Source organism: Oncorhynchus mykiss, chromosome 27 (genome assembly GCF_013265735.2).
Source record: "Oncorhynchus mykiss isolate Arlee chromosome 27, USDA_OmykA_1.1, whole genome shotgun sequence".
NCBI lineage: Eukaryota > Metazoa > Chordata > Actinopteri > Salmoniformes > Salmonidae > Oncorhynchus > Oncorhynchus mykiss.
The window spans coordinates 19,571,594-19,592,680 of NC_048591.1; the positions used below are offsets into that span (position 1 = coordinate 19,571,594).

Here is a 21,087-nt window from a genome sequence, read left to right on the forward strand (position 1 = left end):
AATAGAACAGGTCAATTGAACAATGTTGCTTACAATGTGAAATAAAAATATTTTATTCTGATTATTTCAAATCAATTTCTGGCACTCATACTAATAATCCAAACAAATGTATATTTTTGTCTCATGACTTGTTCCTTGTGAATGAACTGACATTTACACCTGAGGAAAATAAATACATATGCACAACTATTCATCTTCTTCATGAAAAAAAAAAGTGTTAAGTCAAAATTCTTGGGAGGAAACACGTAAATGATAAGTAATTATAATTTCTTGTGTTGAGTGCATAAAATCATCCACTCATACATATCTACTTAATGTACTTCAAAATAGAGGGTGCATACTTACTGTCCACAAACATAATCAAGAAAAATATCACCCATGAATGAAGGCCTGCTACATCAGGCTATAACAGACACTATACCCACAAACAACCTTACTGAAGTGACCCTGTCATTCTCTAGCCCCCTGACCGAATAAGGGCCTTGTCCTGTCTGCTTGGCTGGCACAGTTAGCTCAAGGCTTCTATTTTCTCCTCTTGGGTCATGTTCAGTGAAAAAAAAAATTAAATGGGGAGTTAATGCTGGAACTTGTCCATTTGAGCCAGGATTTAGTCAGATCGCAGGTTTTGCACTGCGGCTTTTAAAAGGCAATGTTCTCTGCGTTTGCAGAGATCCCATCACGTATGTCAGCTTAATCTGAAATTGCCTTTAAAAGTCGCAACGTCTATACTCGGATTGTATCCCAGTCTAAGAACTCATTTTCGCTGCAAAATGTTTTACTACGACCTGAGGACGAACCTGCAAGTCAACAATATTCCAGCAAACTCTCAAACTATCATTACAGATATCAGAACTGTAAGTAGTGGGTTTCCTTTTTAAGTAAAATACAAGAATGAACAACCCATGGTTGAGCATGCTGGAATTGGGAGAGTGAAGGACATTAGTTAGCCCTATTAACATACATGTCAAAAAAACACAACAGTACTTCAGTAACATTTGTTGAAATTAAAAATAAAAATGGTGAAAAAATTACTCATTCCACGCTATTCTGTGTAGCAATGCAAATAAAAGCAATAACAAGTGATAGATGCAACCCCGTAACAAAAACATTTACAAATGTAACATTGTAGTAAAAAAAGTATCACATTTTATCTGTATGACCATCTATAGTATTGACCTTTAACAAAAATGCTCTTGGGAAAAAATTGTGCATGACAAAAAAATTTATTTGGGCAGGCCAACCTCCTTCCCAACAGACCTTGTCTAGGGTGGTTAAGACCACACAACTACATTTGTTATGATAGACTTTCAAACACCTAGCAGAGGGACAGGACAACACATTCCCTACAGTCTACCCCTTAACCAATGTCAGGGTTAGAGTTCACTAAGGAGAAACATCAATGAACATTGAAGTGTTAACTTTTTGCCTTCCAGTTCATTGCTATCTTGAGAAGACCACAGGTAAACTATGAGTGGAAAGAGGGCAGGCAGGACCCGGCCGTAACCCTTTAAGGACAAGCAGGTGGTTAGGTCGGTGCTGTCCGGCCCGGTGTTGTGCTCCAGCAATGGCACTCGAAAGGAGTGCCCGTTGTTACTGTTAGAGTTTCCACAACATGTGTGGAGACACAGGACTTCCATGTTGTTGGAAGAGAAGGCAAATTCTCTCCACGCCACCTCCCGTCTGTGAATACCTCATGCCTGGTCGTGGATCAGTCTCTGATAGTGAGGGTTATTGACTAAATGAGGAGTGGTGGCTGTTGGGGTTGGATGAGCTGGAGTTGACAATGTTTGTGGACTAGAGTAGAGTGGTACTAGAGGTGCCCACCCTAGTAGTGGAAAGAGGGGGCCTGCATTTACAGAGGGGCAGTGGTTCTAGTAGTAGCCTGGGTTAATAGGCCTCCTTCTGCGTGTGCATTTGTTCCTGGATCTTTGTGAGCATCTCTTGCATTCGCCGCAACTGTGGAGAAAAGAGACAAGAGGCCGCTGTCAGTCAAACACCTGGGACATGAAGCAAAACACAAAAACACAGAATGAAGTAGGGACTGGGGAGATGCTCACAGGCTTTAGGAACTCTCATACCAATAACCAAGCGCTATCCAATCACAACAAAGCCAGCTATGTGACAACAGATAAATAGGATTCCCCATACCAGTCTACTCTCACCAGACTATCAGATTATTAAGTAATATTGATGGATTCCTATAATGCTAAACACTACTTCTGCATTTGCAGAGATCTGACACAGATCTGATTGTCTCAGAACAGTACACATGCGGAAGAAGTGATTGTCTACATTTCATGACTGCAATGTAGGTGGCCTGGAACGCAACCACTACTAGCACTGCTGGCTTAGTTGTGAATTGGATAGGGCTGCATGACTGCACCAATAACCAAGCCCTATCCAATTCACAACTAAGCCAGCAGTGCTGACAGACAACCGATCGATACCATTTGCCACCCCAGTCTATTCTGACTTTAGACCATGTGACCTGATGATGATGACGGATGCGTGTGTGTTCAGTCATGTATACAGTTGTAGTCTAATGAGTGAAAGACAGGCTGAAGGTGGCCTGGAACATGACCATTACTTCTACATCACTGCACCAATGACCATATCCAATGACTAACAAGCCAGCAGAGGACAACTGATTGATACAATTTGCCACCCCATTCTACTACTGTCTGGAGACCATGTGGCTGAGGCTGGTGACTGTGTGTGTGTTCAGTCATAATAGTAAATAATAGTAATAATAGTAAATAATAATAGTATTTCTGCAAGTGCCATATCTTTCACACTTATACGTCATATCACAGTATTGAATTATTAGGCTCTGTGTGTAGCAATTACAGAAATTAATGTGTATACCTGTATACACATTAATAGCATCCCCCCAATCCCACAAACATATCAAAATAGGATGAAATTAAGGTGACAGTTTTGTGTTTCCAACGTTTTAATAATGGGAAGGGTTACATACCAAAAATGAGGAAATAGCAGAAAATAATGTATTATGTTTTTATGGCTCATGTCATTCAGGGGGGGACCTAGCTTGAGATGCACAAGCTTAACTTTATTTTTGAGTAAATTATGTATTGATATCAATGGAAGATCTGCGCCAAAACTCAAGCTGCACAAGTGGGTTTCAGGGTAGGCTTCATGCATCAGATTCAAACCTCAGGTGAGGGTATTTTTGTTAAAGTATTGTTAAGGTTCTTTAAAGTCATCAGCTTTTAATCAGAAAATATATACAGTACCCGTCAAAAGTTTGGACACACCTACTCATTCAAGGGGTTTTCTTTATTTGTACTATTTTCTACATTTTAGAATAATAGTGAAGACATCAAAACCATTAAATAAAACATATGGAATCATGTAGTAACCAAAAAGTATTAAACAAATCAAAATATATGTAATATTTTAGATTCTTCAAAGCAGCCAGCCTTTGCCTTGATGACAGCTTTGCACATTCTTGGCATTTTCTCAACCAGCTTCACCTGGAATGCTTTTCCAACAGTCTTGAAGGAGTTCCCATATATGCTAAGCACTTGTTCGCTGCTTTTCCTTCACTTTGCAGTCCAACTCATCCCAAACCATCTCAATTGGGTTAAGGTCAGGTAATTGTGGAGGCCAGGTCATCTGATGCAGCACTCCATATGTGTTATTTCATGGTTTTGATGTCTTCACTATTATTCTACAATGTAGAAAATAGTAAAAATAAAAACCCTTGATTGAGTCGGTGTCCAAACTTTTGACTGGTACTGTATATAAATAATATAAATAAATAACTATATGAAATTGGCACGATGGTGCTTTTGGACAGGGACAGACTCAAACAGGGAGAAGAGAACCACACGAGAGCTTCTTTCCATTTACAACACTACTCTACCCAGGCAGCGTGACCTGGCATATTATATTCTACTGCCAGACCTGGGTTCAAACAGTATTTGAATATAAAACATTATTTGTACCCAGATCTAATCATCTCTTACAGGTCATGTGCACCTCATGGCTGGGTGCTGTTTTAGGGGTGCTGATGTAGGGGCCAACTGTCACCCCTCACCCTTCCTCAGACCAGAATTACCACACCTGACTGGGGTCCTCAGGGGCACCTGCATGTATTAATGGAATGTATATAAAATATGATTGACAGCCTGGAGGACTCAAGAGGCCTCAGGTTCAGGCCCTGGGTCTAGGCCTGGGTCAGAGTGGGGTTCTAGGGGTCGGTCTGAGTGCTCATCGTGACTGTGCTCTTGCTCTGGTTCATGCTCTGATTGTCGTCGTTGTACCTCTTCATCTTTCTCTCGGATCAGCTTCTCCGTCTCGGTGTCTGTGGTACTTGGTATCACAGGGATGGGGAAGTCTGTGCCGCTCTCCCTGGTCAGTTTACTACGGGAGTAGAGTGGAAAAAGACAACATGGTTGACAGTATGTGGGTGTATATTTTGTTAGAGTTTGTGACTATACAGTACCAGTCAAAAGTTAGAACACCTACTCATTCAAGTGTTTTTCTTTATATTATAGAATAATAGTGAAGACAACAAAACTATGGAATAACACATATGGAATTATGTAATAACGAAAAAAAGCGCTAAACAAATCAAAATATATTTTAGATTCTTCAAAGTAGCCACCCTTTACCTTGATGACAGCTTTGCACATTCTTGGCATTCTCTCAACCAGCTTCACCTGGAATGCTTTTCCAACAGTCTTAAAGGAGATCCCACAAATGCTGAGCACTTGTTGGCTGCTTTTCTTTCACTCCGCGTTTAACTCATTCCAAACCATCTCAATTGGGTTGAGGTCAGGTGATTGTGGAGGCCAAGTCATCTGATGCAGCACTACATCACTCTCCTTCTTGGTCAAATAGCCCTTACACAGACTGAAGTTGTGTTGAGTTATTGTTCTGTTTAAAAACACCAAGCACAAACCAGATGGGATGGCGTATTGCTGCAGAATGCTGTGGTAGCCATGCTGGTTAAGTGTGCCTTGAATTCTAAATAAATCCATCACAGGCCGTGTCACCAGCAAAGCACCCCCACACCTCCTCCTCCATGTTTCACGGTGGGAACCACACATGCAGAGATCATCCGTTCACTTACTCTGCGTCTCACAAAGACACGGTGGTTGGAAGCAAAAATCTCAAATTTGGACTCATCAGACCAAAGGACAGATTTCCACCGGTCTAATGTCCTTTGCTGGTGTATTTCTTGGCCTAAGCGAGTCTCTCCCTCTTATTGATGTCCTTTAGTAGTGGTTTATTTGAAGCAATTTGACCATGAAGGCCTGATTCACGGAGTCTCCTCTAAACAGTTGATGTTGCGATGGGTCTGTAACTTGTTCTTTGTGAAGCATTTATTTTGGCTGTAATTTCTGAGGCTGGTAACTAAACTTATCCTCTGCAGCAGAGGTAACTCTGGTTCTTCCTTTCTTGTGGCGGTCCTCATGAAAGTCAGTTTCTTCACAGCGCTTGATGGTTTTTGCGACTGCACTTGAAGAAACTTTCAAAGTTCTTGACATTTTCCGCACTGACTGACCTTCAGGTCTTAAAGCCATCATGGACTGTCATTTCTCTATGCTTATTTGAGCTGTTCTTGCCATAATATAGACTTCGTCTTTTACCAAATAGAGCTATCTTCTCTACACCCCCCTTCCTTGTCACAACACAACTGATTGACTTTTAAGGAGGAAAGAAATTCCATAAATGAACTTTTAACAAGGCACACCTGTTAATTGAAATGCATTCCAGGTGACTACCTCATGAAGCTGGTTGAGAGAATGCCAAGAGTGTGCAAAGCTGTCATCAAGGCAAAGTGTGGCTACTTTGATGAATCTCAAACATTTTTGTTTAACACTTTTTTGGTTACTACATGAGTCCATGTTATTTCATAGTTTTGATGTCTTCACTATTATTCTACAATGTAGAAAATAGTACAAATAAAGAAAACCCTGGAATGAGTATGTGTCCAAACTTTTGACTGGTACTGTATGTTAGTGTGAATTGTAGTTGAGCTACATTATGTTTGTATATGAGTAACAATACATGCAGTATTAAGATACCTGATCCAAGCTATAAACAACACGAGCTACAGTGAGTGAGATACTGGTCTGTGTGTGTGTCCATACTTGCGGTTGCGTTCTTTCACCACCATGCGGGTCATGCTCTGGATGCAGTGAGCCCTATAGTTCTCATAGTGGGTCTCCCGTGTCACATCCTTCAGGTCCTGCATGTGTGTCCTCACCAACATGTTCCTCAGCTTCACAAAGTCACAGTGTGCCGAGTTCTCCACTGTCAAAAGTAACAGTGTTATGTTAGGACAGTGTTTTTTTCTAAACCGTTCATGGCCACATCCCGGATTCAACCCCAACCCGAACCTAAACCCTAACCCTAGCATCATGTCCACATCCAGGTTCAACCACAAACCTAACCCTCAACCACAACTTCAACTCTAACTTCACGTCCACATCCCGGTTCACCCCTAAACCCCAACCCTAGCCACAACCCTAGGTTCATGCCTACATCCCAGTTCAACCCTAACCTCAACTATAACCCTAACCCTAGCTTCATGTCCACATCCCAGTACAACCCTAACCCTAGCTTCATGTCCACATCCCAGTACAACCCTAACCCCAGCTTCATGTCCACATCCCAGTACAACCCTAACCCCAGCTTCATGTCCACATCCCAGTACAACCCTAACCCCAGCTTCATGTCCACATCCCAGTACAACCCTAACCCCAGCTTCATGTCCACATCCCAGTACAACCCTAACCCCAGCTTCATGTCCACATCCCAGTACAACCCTAACCCTAGCTTCATGTCCACATCCCAGTACAACCCTAACCCCAGCTTCATGTCCACATCCCAGTACAACCCTAACCCTAGCTTCATGTCCACATCCCAGTACAACCCCAGCTTCATGTCCACATCCCAGTACAACCCTAACCCTAGCTTCATGTCCACATCCCAGTACAACCCTAACCCTAGCTTCATGTCCACATCCCAGTACAACCCTAACCCCAGCTTCATGTCCACATCCCAGTACAACCCTAACCCTAGCTTCATGTCCACATCCCAGTACAACCCTAACCCTAGTTTCATGTCCACATCCCAGTACAACCCTAACCCTAGCTTCATGTCCACATCCCAGTACAACCCTAGCCCCAGCTTCATGTCCACATCCCAGTACAACCCTAACCCTAGCTTCATGTCCACATCCCAGTACAACCCTAGCCCCAGCTTCATGTCCACATCCCAGTACAACCCTAACCCTAGCTTCATGTCCACATCCCAGTACAACCCTAGCCCCAGCTTCATGTCCACATCCCAGTACAACCCTAACCCCAGCTTCATGTCCACATCCCAGTACAACCGTAACCCTAGCTTCATGTCCACATCCCAGTACAACCCTAACCCCAGCTTCATGTCCACATCCCAGTACAACCCTAGCCCCAGCTTCCTGTCCACATCCCAGTACAACCCTAGCCCCAGCTTCATGTCCACATCCCAGTACAACCCTAACCCCAGCTTCATGTCCACATCCCAGTACAACCCTAACCCTAGCTTCATGTCCACATCCCAGTACAACCCTAACCCCAGCTTCATGTCCACATCCCAGTACAACCCTAACCCTAGCTTCATGTCCACATCCCAGTACAACCCCAGCTTCATGTCCACATCCCAGTACAACCCTAACCCTAGCTTCATGTCCACATCCCAGTACAACCCTAGCCCCAGCTTCATGTCCACATCCCAGTACAACCCTAGCCCCAGCTTCCTGTCCACATCCCAGTACAACCCTAGCCCCAGCTTCATGTCCACATCCCAGTACAACCCTAACCCCAGCTTCATGTCCACATCCCAGTACAACCCTAACCCTAGCTTCATGTCCACATCCCAGTACAACCCTAACCCCAGCTTCATGTCCACATCCCAGTACAACCCTAACCCTAGCTTCATGTCCACATCCCAGTACAACCCCAGCTTCATGTCCACATCCCAGTACAACCCTAACCCTAGCTTCATGTCCACATCCCAGTACAACCCTAGCCCCAGCTTCATGTCCACATCCCAGTACAACCCTAACATATTAAGACCCCCACACACAAGAGCTACATAACAATGGTGTAACAGGGTTACCTTCCACGATGCCCCAGGGGTAGAGACGACCCCGGACCCTCTTCCCTTTGGCCTCCACCACCGTGTTGCTGCCGATCACCGCAAAAGGTATACTGTCCTGGAGGAGGGAGACGGGGGAGGGAGAGAGAGCAAGAGAGGTGAATATGAATGACGTGAATAAAGTACAAAGTGGGGGGAATATATCTGTGGTTACGATGAGGTAATGCAGAGAGGGGAAAATGCTGCAATGCAGATCTACCCATTTCTCCATCTCTCGCTCTCTCAAATCAAATTATTGTTATTTGACACATGCAACGAATACAACAGGTGTAGACCTTACAGTGAAATGCTTACTTACAAGCCCTTAACTAACAATGCAGTTTTAAGAAAAATACAAAAAAAATGTTAATAAAAGTAACAAAAAATTAAAGAGCAAGGCTATATACAGGGGGTACCGGTACAGAGTCAATGTGGAGGCTATATACAGGGGGTACCGGTACAGAGTCAATGTGGAGGCTATATACAGGGGGTACCGGTACAGAGTCAATGTGGAGGCTATATACAGGGGGTACCGGTACAGAGTCAATGTGGAGGCTATATACAGGGGGTACCGGTACAGAGTCAATGTGGAGGCTATATACAGGGGGTACCGGTACAGAGTCAATGTGGAGGTTATATACAGGGGGTACCGGTACAGAGTCAATGTGGAGGCTATATACAGGGGGTACCGGTACAGAGTCAATGTGGAGGCTATATACAGGGGGTACCGGTACAGAGTCAATGTGGAGGCTATATACAGGGGGTACCGGTACAGAGTCAATGTGGAGGTTATATACAGGGGGTACCGGTACAGAGTCAATGTGGAGGTTATATACAGGGGGTACCGGTACAGAGTCAATGTGGAGGCTATATACAGGGGGTACCGGTACAGAGTCAATGTGGAGGCTATATACAGGGGGTACCGGTACAGAGTCAATGTGGAGGTTATATATACAGGGGGTACCGGTACAGAGTCAATGTGGAGGTTATATACAGGGGGTACCGGTACAGAGTCAATGTGGAGGCTATATACAGGGGGTACCGGTACAGAGTCAATGTGGAGGCTATATACAGGGGGTACCGGTACAGAGTCAATGTGGAGGCTATATACAGGGGGTACCGGTACAGAGTCAATGTGGAGGCTATATACAGGGGGTACCGGTACAGAGTCAATGTGTGGGGGCACCGGTTAGTCGAGGTAATATGTACATGTAGATAACAAGCAGAATGTAGCAGCAGTGTAAAAGTGTGGTGGGGTGGACAATGCAAATAGTCTGGGTAGCCATTTCATTAGATGTTCAGGAGTCTTATGGTTTGGGGGTAGAAGTTGTTTTAGAAGCCTCTTGGACCTCGACTTGGCGCTCCGGTACCGCTTGCGTGTGGCAGCAGAGAGAACAGTCTATGAGTAGGGTGGCTGGAGTCTTTGACAATTTTTAGGCCTTCCTCTGACACCAACTGGTATAGAGGTCCTGGATTGCAGGAAGCTTGGCCCTGGTGATGTACTGGGCTGTTCACACTACCCTCTGTAGTGACTTGCGGTCGGAGGCAGAGCAGTTGCCATACCAGGCAGTGATGCTCTCTGCTGTAGAACCTTTTGAGGATCTGAGGACCCATGCCAAATCTTTTCAGTCTCCTGAGTTGGAAAAGGTTTTGTCGTGCCCTCTTCACGACTGTCTTGGTGTGCTTGGACCATGTTAGTTTGTTGGTGATGTGGACACCAAGGAACTTGAAGCGCTCAACCTGCTCCACTACAGACCCGTTGATGAGAATGGGGACGTTCTCTGTCCTCCTCCTGTAGTCCACAATCATCTCCATTGTCTTGATCACGTTGAGGGAGAGGTTGTTGTGCTGACACCACATGGCCAGGTCTCTGACCTCCTCCCTATAGGCGGTCTCGTCGTCGTCAGTGATCAGGCCTACTACTGTTGTGTCATCGGCAAACTTAACAATGGTGTTGGAGTCTACTTAGAAATGAACAGAGCACATGAGGTCACAGACACGGTTCTATGAGGGGGAGTGACTGAGACACATTTATCTACCAAAATGCCATTCAGGCCTGGTCTGGATGCACAGCCACACCCTGCCCTCTAGTGCGCCAGTGCACACACACATCAATAGAATTCACAAACAGATAACTATTCAAGGCTGTGTGCTCAATAACAACACGGGTATGGACATTATCTCTAATCTAGGTTTCCTATCCCAGCATTTCTGTATTGCAGACAGGTTGCTTATGATGACCAGTGTCCTTTATGTTGTCATACTTCCTCAACTAGTGATGTGAGGTTTGGATAAATGTGGTTCACCTTGAGCTCCTGATCCTGCTGTTTGAAGTCCTCATCCTCATCAGAGTCACAGTCTGGGAACTGGTAGATCTTAATCCCATACTGCTGGATCTCCTCTCGGATCTACAGGAAGTTGGAGGGAGGGACAGAGAGAAGCAGATGGAACGAGGGAGGGACAGCGGGAGGGACAGAGAGAAGAAGATGGAACGAGGGAGGGAGGGAGGGACAGAGAGGAGAAGATGGAACCAGGGAGGGACAGAGGGAGGGACAGATAGAAGAAGATGGAATGAGGGAGGGACAGAGAGAAGAAGATGGAATGAGGGAGGGACAGAGAGAAGAAGATGGAATGAGGGAGGGACAGAGAGAAGAAGATGGAATGAGGGAGGGACAGAGGGAGGGACAGAGAGAAGAAGATGGAAGCAGGGACAGAAAGATGAACATGGAGGGAGGGAAAGAGAGAAGAAGATGGAGGGAGAGACAGAGAGAAGAAGATGGAGGGAGAGACAGAGAGAAGATGGAGGGAGAGACAGAGAGAAGAAGATGGAGGGAGAGACAGAGAGAAGATGGAGGGAGAGACAGAGAGAAGAAGATGGAGGGAGAGAGAGAGAATAAGATGGAGGGAAGGACAGAGAGAAGAAGATGGAGGGAAGGACAGAGAGAAGAAGATGGAGGGAAGGACAGAGAGAAGAAGATGGAGGGAGAGACAGAGAGAAGAAGATGGAGGGAGAGACAGAGAGAAGAAGATGGAGGGAGAGACAGAGAGAAGAAGATGGAGGGAAGGACAGAGAGAAGAAGATGGAGGGAGAGACAGAGAGAAGAAGATGGAGGGAGAGACAGAGAGAAGAAGATGGAGGGAGAGAGAGAGAAGAAGATGGAGGGAGGGAAAGAGAGAAGAAGATGGAGGGAGAGACAGAGAGAAGAAGATGGAGGGAGAGACAGAGAGAATAAGATGGAGGGAGAGACAGAGAAGAAGATGGAGGGAGAGACAGAGAGAATAAGATGGAGGGAGAGACAGAGAGAATAAGATGGAGGGAGAGACAGAGAGAAGAAGATGGAGGGAGAGACAGAGAGAAGAAGATGGAGGGAAGGACAGAGAGAATAAGATGGAGGGAAGGACAGAGAGAAGAAGATGGAGGGAGAGACAGAGAAGAAGATGGAGGGAAGGACAGAGAGAAGAAGATGGAGGGAAGGACAGAGAGAAGAAGATGGAGGGAGAGACAGAGAGAAGAAGATGGAGGGAGAGACAGAGAGAAGAAGATGGAGGGAGAGACAGAGAGAAGAAGATGGAGGGAAGGACAGAGAGAATAAGATGGAGGGAGAGACAGAGAGAAGAAGATGTAGGGAAGGACAGAGAAGAAGATGGAGGGAGAGACAGAGAGAAGAAGATGGAGGGAGAGACAGAGAGAAGAAGATGGAGGGAGAGACAGAGAGAATAAGATGGAGGGAAGGACAGAGAGAAGAAGATGGAGGGAGGGACAGAGAAGAATATGGAGGGAGGGACAGAGAGAAGAAGATGGAGGTAGTGACAGAGAGAAGAAGATGGAGGGAGGGACAGAGAGAAGAGGAGAACAATAAACTACTGTTTGGAATCCTGTGATTGAGGATGGAGCAAAAGCAAATCCATCAAAACAGTCACCTAGAAATCTAAATGATTTTAGAAACCAATGAACCCTGTCCATTTCTTATCTGTACACACCCACGGTATTCAGACAAGCAGACACAGATAGAAAAGCGAGTTTGAGAGGGCTTGCCTTGAATTTCTTTTTCTTGACCTCAGTGGGTGTGAGTGTGTCTGCCTTGGCCAGGATGGGCACAATGTTGACCTTCTCATGAAGGGCCTTCATAAACTCCACATCCAGAGGCCTCAGACTGAGACAGATACAAGACAACAAAATATGACATATATTTTTTGTGATTTAGTAGACTAAATGACCAGAGCAACATACAATTAGGGACAACAACTCAACACTAAGAAAACAACCAAAACACACTGTACATGTGGAAACACTGATAAAACTTGGATATGGTTAAGAGCTAAAGGGATAATTACGGTAATCCAAATGAAGGTAATCCTCATTAACCCATATTTTCAAGGATAGTAGTAGTATCCAATAGTGGTCAGCAGAGGGAGCTATCTCCTTATTACAGGTTTGCAGCAGTGCTTCAATGCTACTGATGGTGCAACTTACACACTGGTGTGAAACAGACCGTAAACTCAGACAAAAGTACCGCATCAGCATTTACCCCAACGATTGGAGAGAAAGTTTCGTATTGTAGCATCTGCCCTCAAAATGGATAGAACGTTGAAGGTTTAGCACTGCACGAGATGCAGATTTCCCTGGAGGCAGCAGAGCAAGGTGGTTCTAGATTCCAGGGAAACCCAATGCATTTAGAATGCATGGGACATGGTGCAAACCAACATGGTGCATAGTGGAAACCCTATCAGTGGTAGTGAAGGAAGGAAGGTAGAAGGGGAAAGGAAACTAATCTAAGAGTATTGAGACACAGCCAATATGTTTATCTCAACAGAAGAAAGGACTCCATTTAAAGAGTATTGAGACAGAGACGACATGTCGTAGCTGATGTACCCGTGTCCAAAGGGAGAGATGAAGTAGAGGCAGCAGTGGACTCTGTTATCCTGGATGTTCTTCCTGTTCAGTCCACTCTCGTCCCTGAAGTACTGCTCAAACTGCTGGTCGATGTAGTCCGCCACTGACTTCCAGCTAGGGCGGTGGGGGAGACACAGAGACACACCAGCACTGAGGCAATACTGCAGACACAGCCACCCTACAACCACTAATCATACCAACCCTAACCCACTGACCTCACGCTAGGGCGGTGGGGGAGACACAGACATCAGTCATTCTCCTACTATATACTGAGCTATACTGCAACTGTACCTCAAACTGACATCAAGAGTCCTATGGAGGAAGGATGTTTGACATATACCATTCAGTGTTATTGACAGCGTCTCCAAAGCCAGGGGTGTCTACGATGGTGAGCTTCAGCTTGACCCCCTTCTCCTCAATGTCCACTGTGTGTTTAGTGATCTCCACTGTCTGAGTGATCCGCTCTGGAGTTAAAACACACATTTCCTCAGCAGCTGGCCATTTAAAATCATGCATTCATTTATTCAGAAGATGAGACACCAAAATGGCCGCCTCACCCTCAGCGTTGAGTAGCTTCCTGTCCTTGTAGAGGTCTGTGAGGAAGAGGCTGTTGACCAGGGTGGACTTGCCCAGGCCAGACTCCCCTGCTACCATCAGGGTGAAGTCAAAGCCCTTCTTGACAGACTTACGGTGCACCTGGTTTGGCAGTGTGGCAAATCCCACATATTCCTTGTCTTGGTCCTAAGAAAGCAGGAGAAACACAAAGAGGCGCCATTTTAAACAATCTGCTAAATTCTGGTGGCGGCACATTGCGAGTTACAGTAATCTTTCCAAATAAAAAGGTAACACCTACCACACATAAATACATGTCTTTCAAACTTAAAGCCATTTTACCAGATGTAGGGTATTGAATGAATCCATTGTCAACACAACAGAACACACTACTGTCTTTGACCAACATACATTTTCAAAGCGAAAGCCACAAACTGAGTCATCGGTCAGACACAATCAAAGTTCCCAAGTAAACATCACTGGAAATGGCCTGAACCTGATGCTAAGTGCTCCTCTGAGGCTAAAGCACATACTATTTGGACTGGAGAGCTGATAACCCAACCCATGTTGCCCATAGTGTTGCCTCTGGTCTCTACACGGTCCCCCTGGCCTGAAGTTTACCTCTGGAAAGTCGTAGGGATCAAAGCGGCCCCAGGGGCTCTTGGGCCTGGTGGGACTGAGGGGAGACTGCATGTCATAATGATCCATCATCCCACCTCCACCCAGCTGCAGCCTCCCTACGCACTGGTTGTCTGACTGGGCCCTGCCACCTGCCGTGGGGGGGCGCAAAAACGGTGGGGTCCCAGAGGTGGGCGTCCCGGGGGTGTTCGGGGGGCTGTCGCCACCCTCCGCCTCCCTGTCCACCGGGTGGGGGTGCTCATGGTCGGGGCTGTGCTCATAGCCGGGAAGAGGCAGGTGGGGGTGTGGATGGCCCCCGTTGTGGTGGGGGTCTTGTTGCATAATGTTCTCCAACTCAGAGTCTTCAGAGTCGTCCTTGGAATGGCTTGAGTGCTAAGGGGGAGGGGGGCCAGGGAACGGTGCGGGTGGGTGTTTTCCGGGTGGGTGGGAGAGGTGATGCAGAGAAGAGTGGACAGAGGGGAGTAAAGGTTGACGCAGGAAGGAGGATAATATAGATCGGAAGGAAAACAAGGAGGAAGGTAACAGGGGCAACATAAGGATCAACAGAAAAGAAGAAAGTAGTGGTTAGAATCACTGAATGTTTTGATGGAGAGAAGGTACGAAAAAACAACCTAAGAAATCATTATAATAAGTGCAAGATAGGCCTAGTTCTCTAGGGGTTCGAGAAGATTTACACTAAGAGACAGTGAGGAAAGAAGATATTGATTGACTGATTCACTAGAGAGACCACCAGAGAAGCTACAAGATTAACAACATAAGAGGGTAAATATTTGTGCTGATTTGTGGAATGCCGATGTCAAATGCCGGGGAAGAAGAGATCCGTGATGTCCATCAAACTGATAACAAGCACATGGTCCTCCACTAGAGTAGATAACTCGTATCATAATTGTAGTATTAGTATTTTAATAGGATCCCCATTAGCTATTGCTGAAGCAGCAGCTACTCTTCCTGGGGTCCACACAAAACATGACATAACACAGAACATTCATAGACGAGCACAGCTCAAGGACAGAACTACATAATTGACCTTCATGAACTTGTAGGAAATGGGAGGATATATCTTGTTTAAAGTTCAGTGTCTTGGCAGCTGGCTGAAAAGATTCTCCCTGCTCAGCAGATTCAGACTTGGTGGCACCCTATTCCCTATGGACCCTGGTCAAAAGTAGTGCACTATATAATGAATAGGGTGCCATTTGGGACACAGGCTGGGACAACACAATTCAATAGAATATACGGTATTGTAGCCACGTGGATGATAAAGAGTGGAGGGAACCGTTTAATGGGTTACATCAGAAGTTCCACCACAGCAGAAGGACAGGAGGTACTGCCAGACTGCACAGATCACAGAAACATGTCGTGACACCACATCTGGGTGGCATTTGTGTGCACTTCGCTCTCCACAACCAAATGATAGAGTAGAGCTAAAGCAAATTAACCTCTAAGCGATTAATGAACCCTCTTGATTACTAGATGACTACTCAAATGAACTGCTGTAATGCATAGTGTGATACAACTTCAAACATTCACGAAAACACACTTTATTACATCAACAAGGACTTAACCTTGACATTATCTAATGGGTGTCTCTCTCAACATACTGGTATACAAAGGAAACCTGATAAAAACCTGTTGGTGTTAAACATGTCACCTCAAATGTCATTTACACAATGACTGATCAATTTGTGGCCCCAAGGTGGTGATTAGTAACAGTACTCTCATTTTCAAATCTACCTAAATCTGTCAATCATAATTACATTTTTCTTCCCTTCTCTGCTTTTTCCCAAACCACAAGAGTAAACCATCTACCTTACCTGATGACAATACCTACAATTCATGAGACCAACAAAGGCAGAGCCCCTGTGTGTAGCTGAACTTGTAAAGGGAATTCTGTCCCCGGAGTTCCCAGACTAGAGACGGGTGCTCATGTTACCACAGCTCTCCCTGTAGTTCCCAGACTAGAGACGGGTGCTCATGTTACCACAGCTCTCCCTGTAGTTCCCAGACTAGAGACTGGTGCTCATGTTACCACAGCTCTCCCTGTAGTTCCCAGACTAGAGACGGGTGCTCATGTTACCACAGCTCGCCCTGTAGTTCCCAGACTAGAGACTGGTGCTCATGTTACCACAGCTCTCCCTGTAGTTCCCAGACTAGAGACGGGTGCTCATGTTACCACAGCTCTCCCTGTAGTTCCCAGACTAGAGACGGGTGCTCATGTTACCACAGCTCTCCCTGTAGTTCCCAGACTAGAGACTGGTGCTCATGTTACCACAGCTCTCCCTGTAGTTCCCAGACTAGAGACTGGTGCTCATGTTACCACAGCTCTCCCTGTAGTTCCCAGACTAGAGACGGGTGCTCATGTTACCACAGCTCTCCCTGTAGTTCCCAGACTAGAGACTGGTGCTCATGTTACCACAGCTCTCCCTGTAGTTCCCAGACTAGAGACGGGTGCTCATGTTACCACAGCTCTCCCTGTAGTTCCCAGACTAGAGACTGGTGCTCATGTTACCACAGCTCTCCCTGTAGTTCCCAGACTAGAGACGGGTGCTCATGTTACCACAGCTCTCCCTGTAGTTCCCAGACTAGACTGGTGCTCATGTTACCACAGCTCTCCCTGTAGTTCCCAGACTAGACTGGAGCTCATGTTACCACAGCTCTCCCTGTAGTTCCCAGACTAGAGACTGGTGCTCATGTTACCACAGCTCTCCCTGTAGTTCCCAGACTAGAGACTGGTGCTCATGTTACCACAGCTCTCTCTGCCATGCGCCAGCCTGTGTAAAGAATCACCAGCCTGCTCCACTATAAATAATATAGTGGTTTTGAAAGGGCTAGGAGGCTGTTTTAGTTCTAAAGGAACAATAGTAATGAGTGTAAACTGGAGTTATGGTACCATATCTCTGCTCAATAGTGATATTACATTTTGAAAGCGGACAGTCATGATGATACATTGCTGTTCTTCCAGCTTTTAGCTCTGTGAACAGACACACAGCCCATTGGGCCTCCTTTCTTTGGATCAATAGTAAAGCACTCTGAACTTTTTTGCACAAATATCTGGTTCAAACAGGAACTAGTAAACTAGGAAGTAAACTAGTGAACTACAAAAGGGGTTCTAAAGCATGGGGACAATTAACTTAAACATTTTCATGTACGTGGTTGCCAGTCCTTGGTATGTATGAAAGTTAGATTGTCCTTCCACATAGTTCTAAGGATAATAACAGGAGATTATCCCTGCATGCCGACAATGGGCTGATTGTGGTTCCATATTTCTTTAAACTTTATTTAACTAGGCAAGTCAGTTAAGAACAAATTCTTATTTTCAATGACGGCCTAGGAACAGTGGGTTAACTGCCTTGTTCAGGGGCAGAACGACAGATTTGTACCTTGTCAGCTTGGGGATTCGATCTTGCAACTTTTCGGTTACTAGTCCAACACTCTAACCACTAGGCTACCTGCAAGGCAGGTAACAGGGGCAACATAAGAGCGCAGCGGTATGAAACATCCTGCCACAACAACATCACTGTGTTGTGTATGACACTTAAGAGTGGATAGGGCTTAGGAGGGGGGCGATGGGGATTTCTGGGGACGTCACTGAGAGACCTATACAAATATGTAAAATACTTCAAAGTATTTGAGGTGCACTTGATTTAGCTTAGAATTTTGAACTTTTTGGACTATTCCATTTGTTCCATTCATTGTGCCAGTCCAACTAAATCAAGCACAGCAGCTCAAATATTTGGAAAGTACTTGGCATATTTATTTGACCCATATCTGGTCTGATCACTGGTACCTGTTCGGTCTGATGGTGGTGGTCCCTGGTGTGGCCAGGGGATGGCGGGGCAGAGTCCTGGTCATCTGATGATGAGTGAGCCTCACGGTCACTGTCCTCCATTGCTACTGGGGCTACAGTGCACTCTGCAATCTCCAACCAGGAGAGAACATGTATTTGGAGTGGAGAGGGGCAGGGCAAGGAGCAGGGGCAACAGGGAAGTAAGGATTGGAAGGACCAAACAGAACGAGGCATGGGGAATGGGGATGGAGGAAGTGGAAGGGTAGGTTGGCGTGACAGCAGGATAGCGTTGCGTGATGGTGTTTTGTGTAGAACAGACCAGTACAAAAGGGTTGAAAGAAAAAAAATAATAATAATAAATAAATGAAATGATTAAATAAACTTGAATTAAATGAACAACGAGTGTGTAGTGAGACACAGACGTCTGGATCCAGCTGTAGAAAATGACATGGCTGTTGGATGCCAGAGTAAGCAACATGGCTGTCCGCTGGAGTAGCCCACAGGGTGATTGAGTTGTATTCAGAGTGGTGTGTGGAAAGAATTGTTTCAGCAATGTCCAGAAATAATGTTGGTATGGGCAGGGATCTATTCTGTCTGGTCATTCCACTCCAGCAGTACTCTCAGCCTAATGTTGTTTATTTGTCCAGCTGCACTTAGTTTAACTGATTCTGACATCTTCCCATTCAGGGGGTCTAACAAAGCACTGTTACTGAAGCAGATGACATGAACTGATCCGGCTGCAGTTGCATCAGGTAGAGTGGAAATGTCTTTACTGAAAGTAAAAACTGAAATACGCATGCATACTAACACTCAAAGTTCACAGCAAGGCCATGCAGGGTTTTCAAGACAAGGATTTCCAAGTCATCCCAACAAGGTTTTCAAAGTCATCCCAACAAGGTTTTAATTACACAGGGATTGGGATTAGGAGCAGAGAGGACAGAGAGGAAAGGAAATTAATAGTCTCACAGATTAGAGGACAATTGACCTGTTTTCCTCTGGTCTGCTTTTCTCTGACCAAACCACATGGATCAATGTCCAATCTATTGCCCAACATGGACAACCCACCATGTGACCCAGTTAACAGCGTCCCAGGTCAATAACAACCAACACTATCAACTCTGGAGCAGAGATGTGTGTGGAATGGTTTTCAGATCAAACATTTCTAAATCTTTTACTTGCCACACAGAGAGGATAATTGTCAGATTCTGAACACTTCTCTGCTCTACCATTTAAAAACCTGAAGGACAAGTCTGATTGATGACATATATCTAAAGATAATGCAGTCTTTGTAATCAATCTTTAAACAATTAAAAGACAATCCAAACTTACAAAAAAGTTTACTTTATAAGAAATGAACTAATCCTGGGTGTACTCCAACTAGACTACATTTATATGATGTCCTTAACAACAACAAAAAACTCAGACTCAATTTTAAAAAATCATCTTCAGAACAATAACTCACCTGTTCTCCTGCAGTACCTCACCTGTGTTACCCTGTATGAGATGTAACAGCCTTGCTCTCTTGCCACCTCTCAACCAGCTCTTCATGCCCTCACCGGGAAATGGTCCGGAGTGCCCAGCATCCCCTGCCTATATACCCCCTCTGAACCAGGACACTGTGTCCTTCAGCCCCATCGAGCTGCCTGGCTGTCCCACCGCCCTGGGGCTCCTAGTCCTATCAGCCACATAGACATGAAATCCATCCACGGCCCACGCACCCATCACGGTTCACAGGATCAGGCTGTCCAAACCACACCATCCCAATAACACCAACTTCCTAACTTTTGAGGCCACTCATCTCTGGTTACACTGCCTGAAAAGCCCAGGTGTATCAGTTGGGCTGTCAAACACTGGATTGTGTGATTATCTTTAGCATTAAAGTCTTAAGAGACCGCAGCCACAGCTGAAAGGATTTAAGGGATGATGATCAAGGAATTCCCCTGTAGATGGATGGAACTCTCCTCTCTTTACCGGCCTGCATGGCTGGCTGCCTCGCTTCCAAAAGAACACTGTCTCATGAGCTCTTTATTCAACAGTTTGACATAAAGTGAGAAGAAAAGAGATGGCATATCAAGGGAGGGAGAGAGAGAAAACAGATAGAAACCAATAGTGAGAGAAGAGAGATAAAGAGAGGGATAAAGAGGAGGAATCTCAGATTATACTGAATATAAGAGCCTTAACACAGACAGCAAAACAATAGTGGTAGTGACGGTCAGGGAGCAGAGTTGGACTGGTGACATCACCCAGTCAGTCAGCCTGGGCAGCATGTCCATCAGGGCTACTTGGCATGCCTGGCACAGAGTACTCTGGAGTGGGTTAACCTTGGGATTACTGGCCCCCTTTCACCCTCTTGCATTGCTGCAGGATATGAGGATGGAGGGAGGAGAGAGGGCGAACAGGATCATGTATCCTGCTCTCTGTTAATGAACAGCTCAATCTAGAGAGGTAGGGTAGCATCAGTCACAAATACAGTTCCAAGTGTTTCGTCACCCACGCATGCTTTCCTTCTGAGCCTTCATCTCCCGATTCTCTACCCTGTCCCAAGTGTGTACTTATTCACTTGCCTTCATGGGAGACACACATACACTAATGACTTTACAGAGTTATGCATTGAACTGCTGCAACCTCCCTAACATAACACTAGGCCTATTACGCAACTGTGTTTAGAATTATTCCATCCATTTATCTCATGTACGTACCGTGCTTTGTTGGGAAAATACGCTGGACATTTATTTCTCATGGGACTTTCCATTAGATCACTTTGATGTGCTTATCATGGGTTCAACATAATAAGACAACCTCAAATCCTTAAGAAAGAAAGGAAGGGAGAGCAGACTACATACAGTCATACATACAGTCAGAGAGAATCAGTCAAACTGAATTCATCACAACTAACAAGAATAGACAAAGAGGCTGTCATAATGAAAATGATAGTCACGTTGACCAAAATTTGTCTTGGTAAATTAAGTCACATAACTCTACAGTTTACATCTTCATTTAACTTCTTATTCCATTGCATTCCATTTGATTTAAATCACATTATTCCTGGGAAAAGGAGAGGAGA

General features: G+C 45.3%; 1 protein-coding gene and 1 long non-coding RNA gene across 8 annotated transcripts in view; one reads left to right on the top strand and one right to left on the bottom strand.

Moving 5' to 3' along the window:
• Positions 1-29: 29 nt before the first annotated feature.
• LOC110507706 (septin-4) overlaps positions 30-21,087 on the bottom strand; it is a 70,244-nt gene continuing 49,186 nt past the window's right edge. For 2 of the 7 annotated variants that reach the window (XM_036965597.1, XM_036965599.1), the window contains 9 exons: positions 13,606-13,789; positions 13,389-13,512; positions 13,028-13,162; positions 12,191-12,308; positions 10,461-10,562; positions 8,137-8,233; positions 6,123-6,285; positions 4,287-4,386; positions 30-1,956 (listed from right to left, as the gene is read on the bottom strand). In XM_036965597.1, the coding sequence (XP_036821492.1) occupies positions 1,888-1,956; positions 4,287-4,386; positions 6,123-6,285; positions 8,137-8,233; positions 10,461-10,562; positions 12,191-12,308; positions 13,028-13,162; positions 13,389-13,512; positions 13,606-13,789 (1,092 nt within the window). In that variant the 3' untranslated portion in view covers positions 30-1,887. Of the gene's footprint in view, positions 1,957-4,286; positions 4,387-6,122; positions 6,286-8,136; positions 8,234-10,460; positions 10,563-12,190; positions 12,309-13,027; positions 13,163-13,388; positions 13,513-13,605; positions 13,790-14,221; positions 14,612-18,023; positions 18,306-19,485; positions 19,582-21,087 lie in introns of those variants that run through there. The other 5 variants (XM_036965595.1, XM_036965594.1, XM_036965593.1 and 2 more) reach the window with 5 other exon arrangements.
• LOC110507707 lies at positions 18,187-19,689 on the top strand. Its single transcript, XR_002471169.2, has 3 exons — positions 18,187-18,285; positions 18,711-18,775; positions 19,564-19,689. It is a non-coding gene; the product is annotated as an uncharacterized LOC110507707 (long non-coding RNA).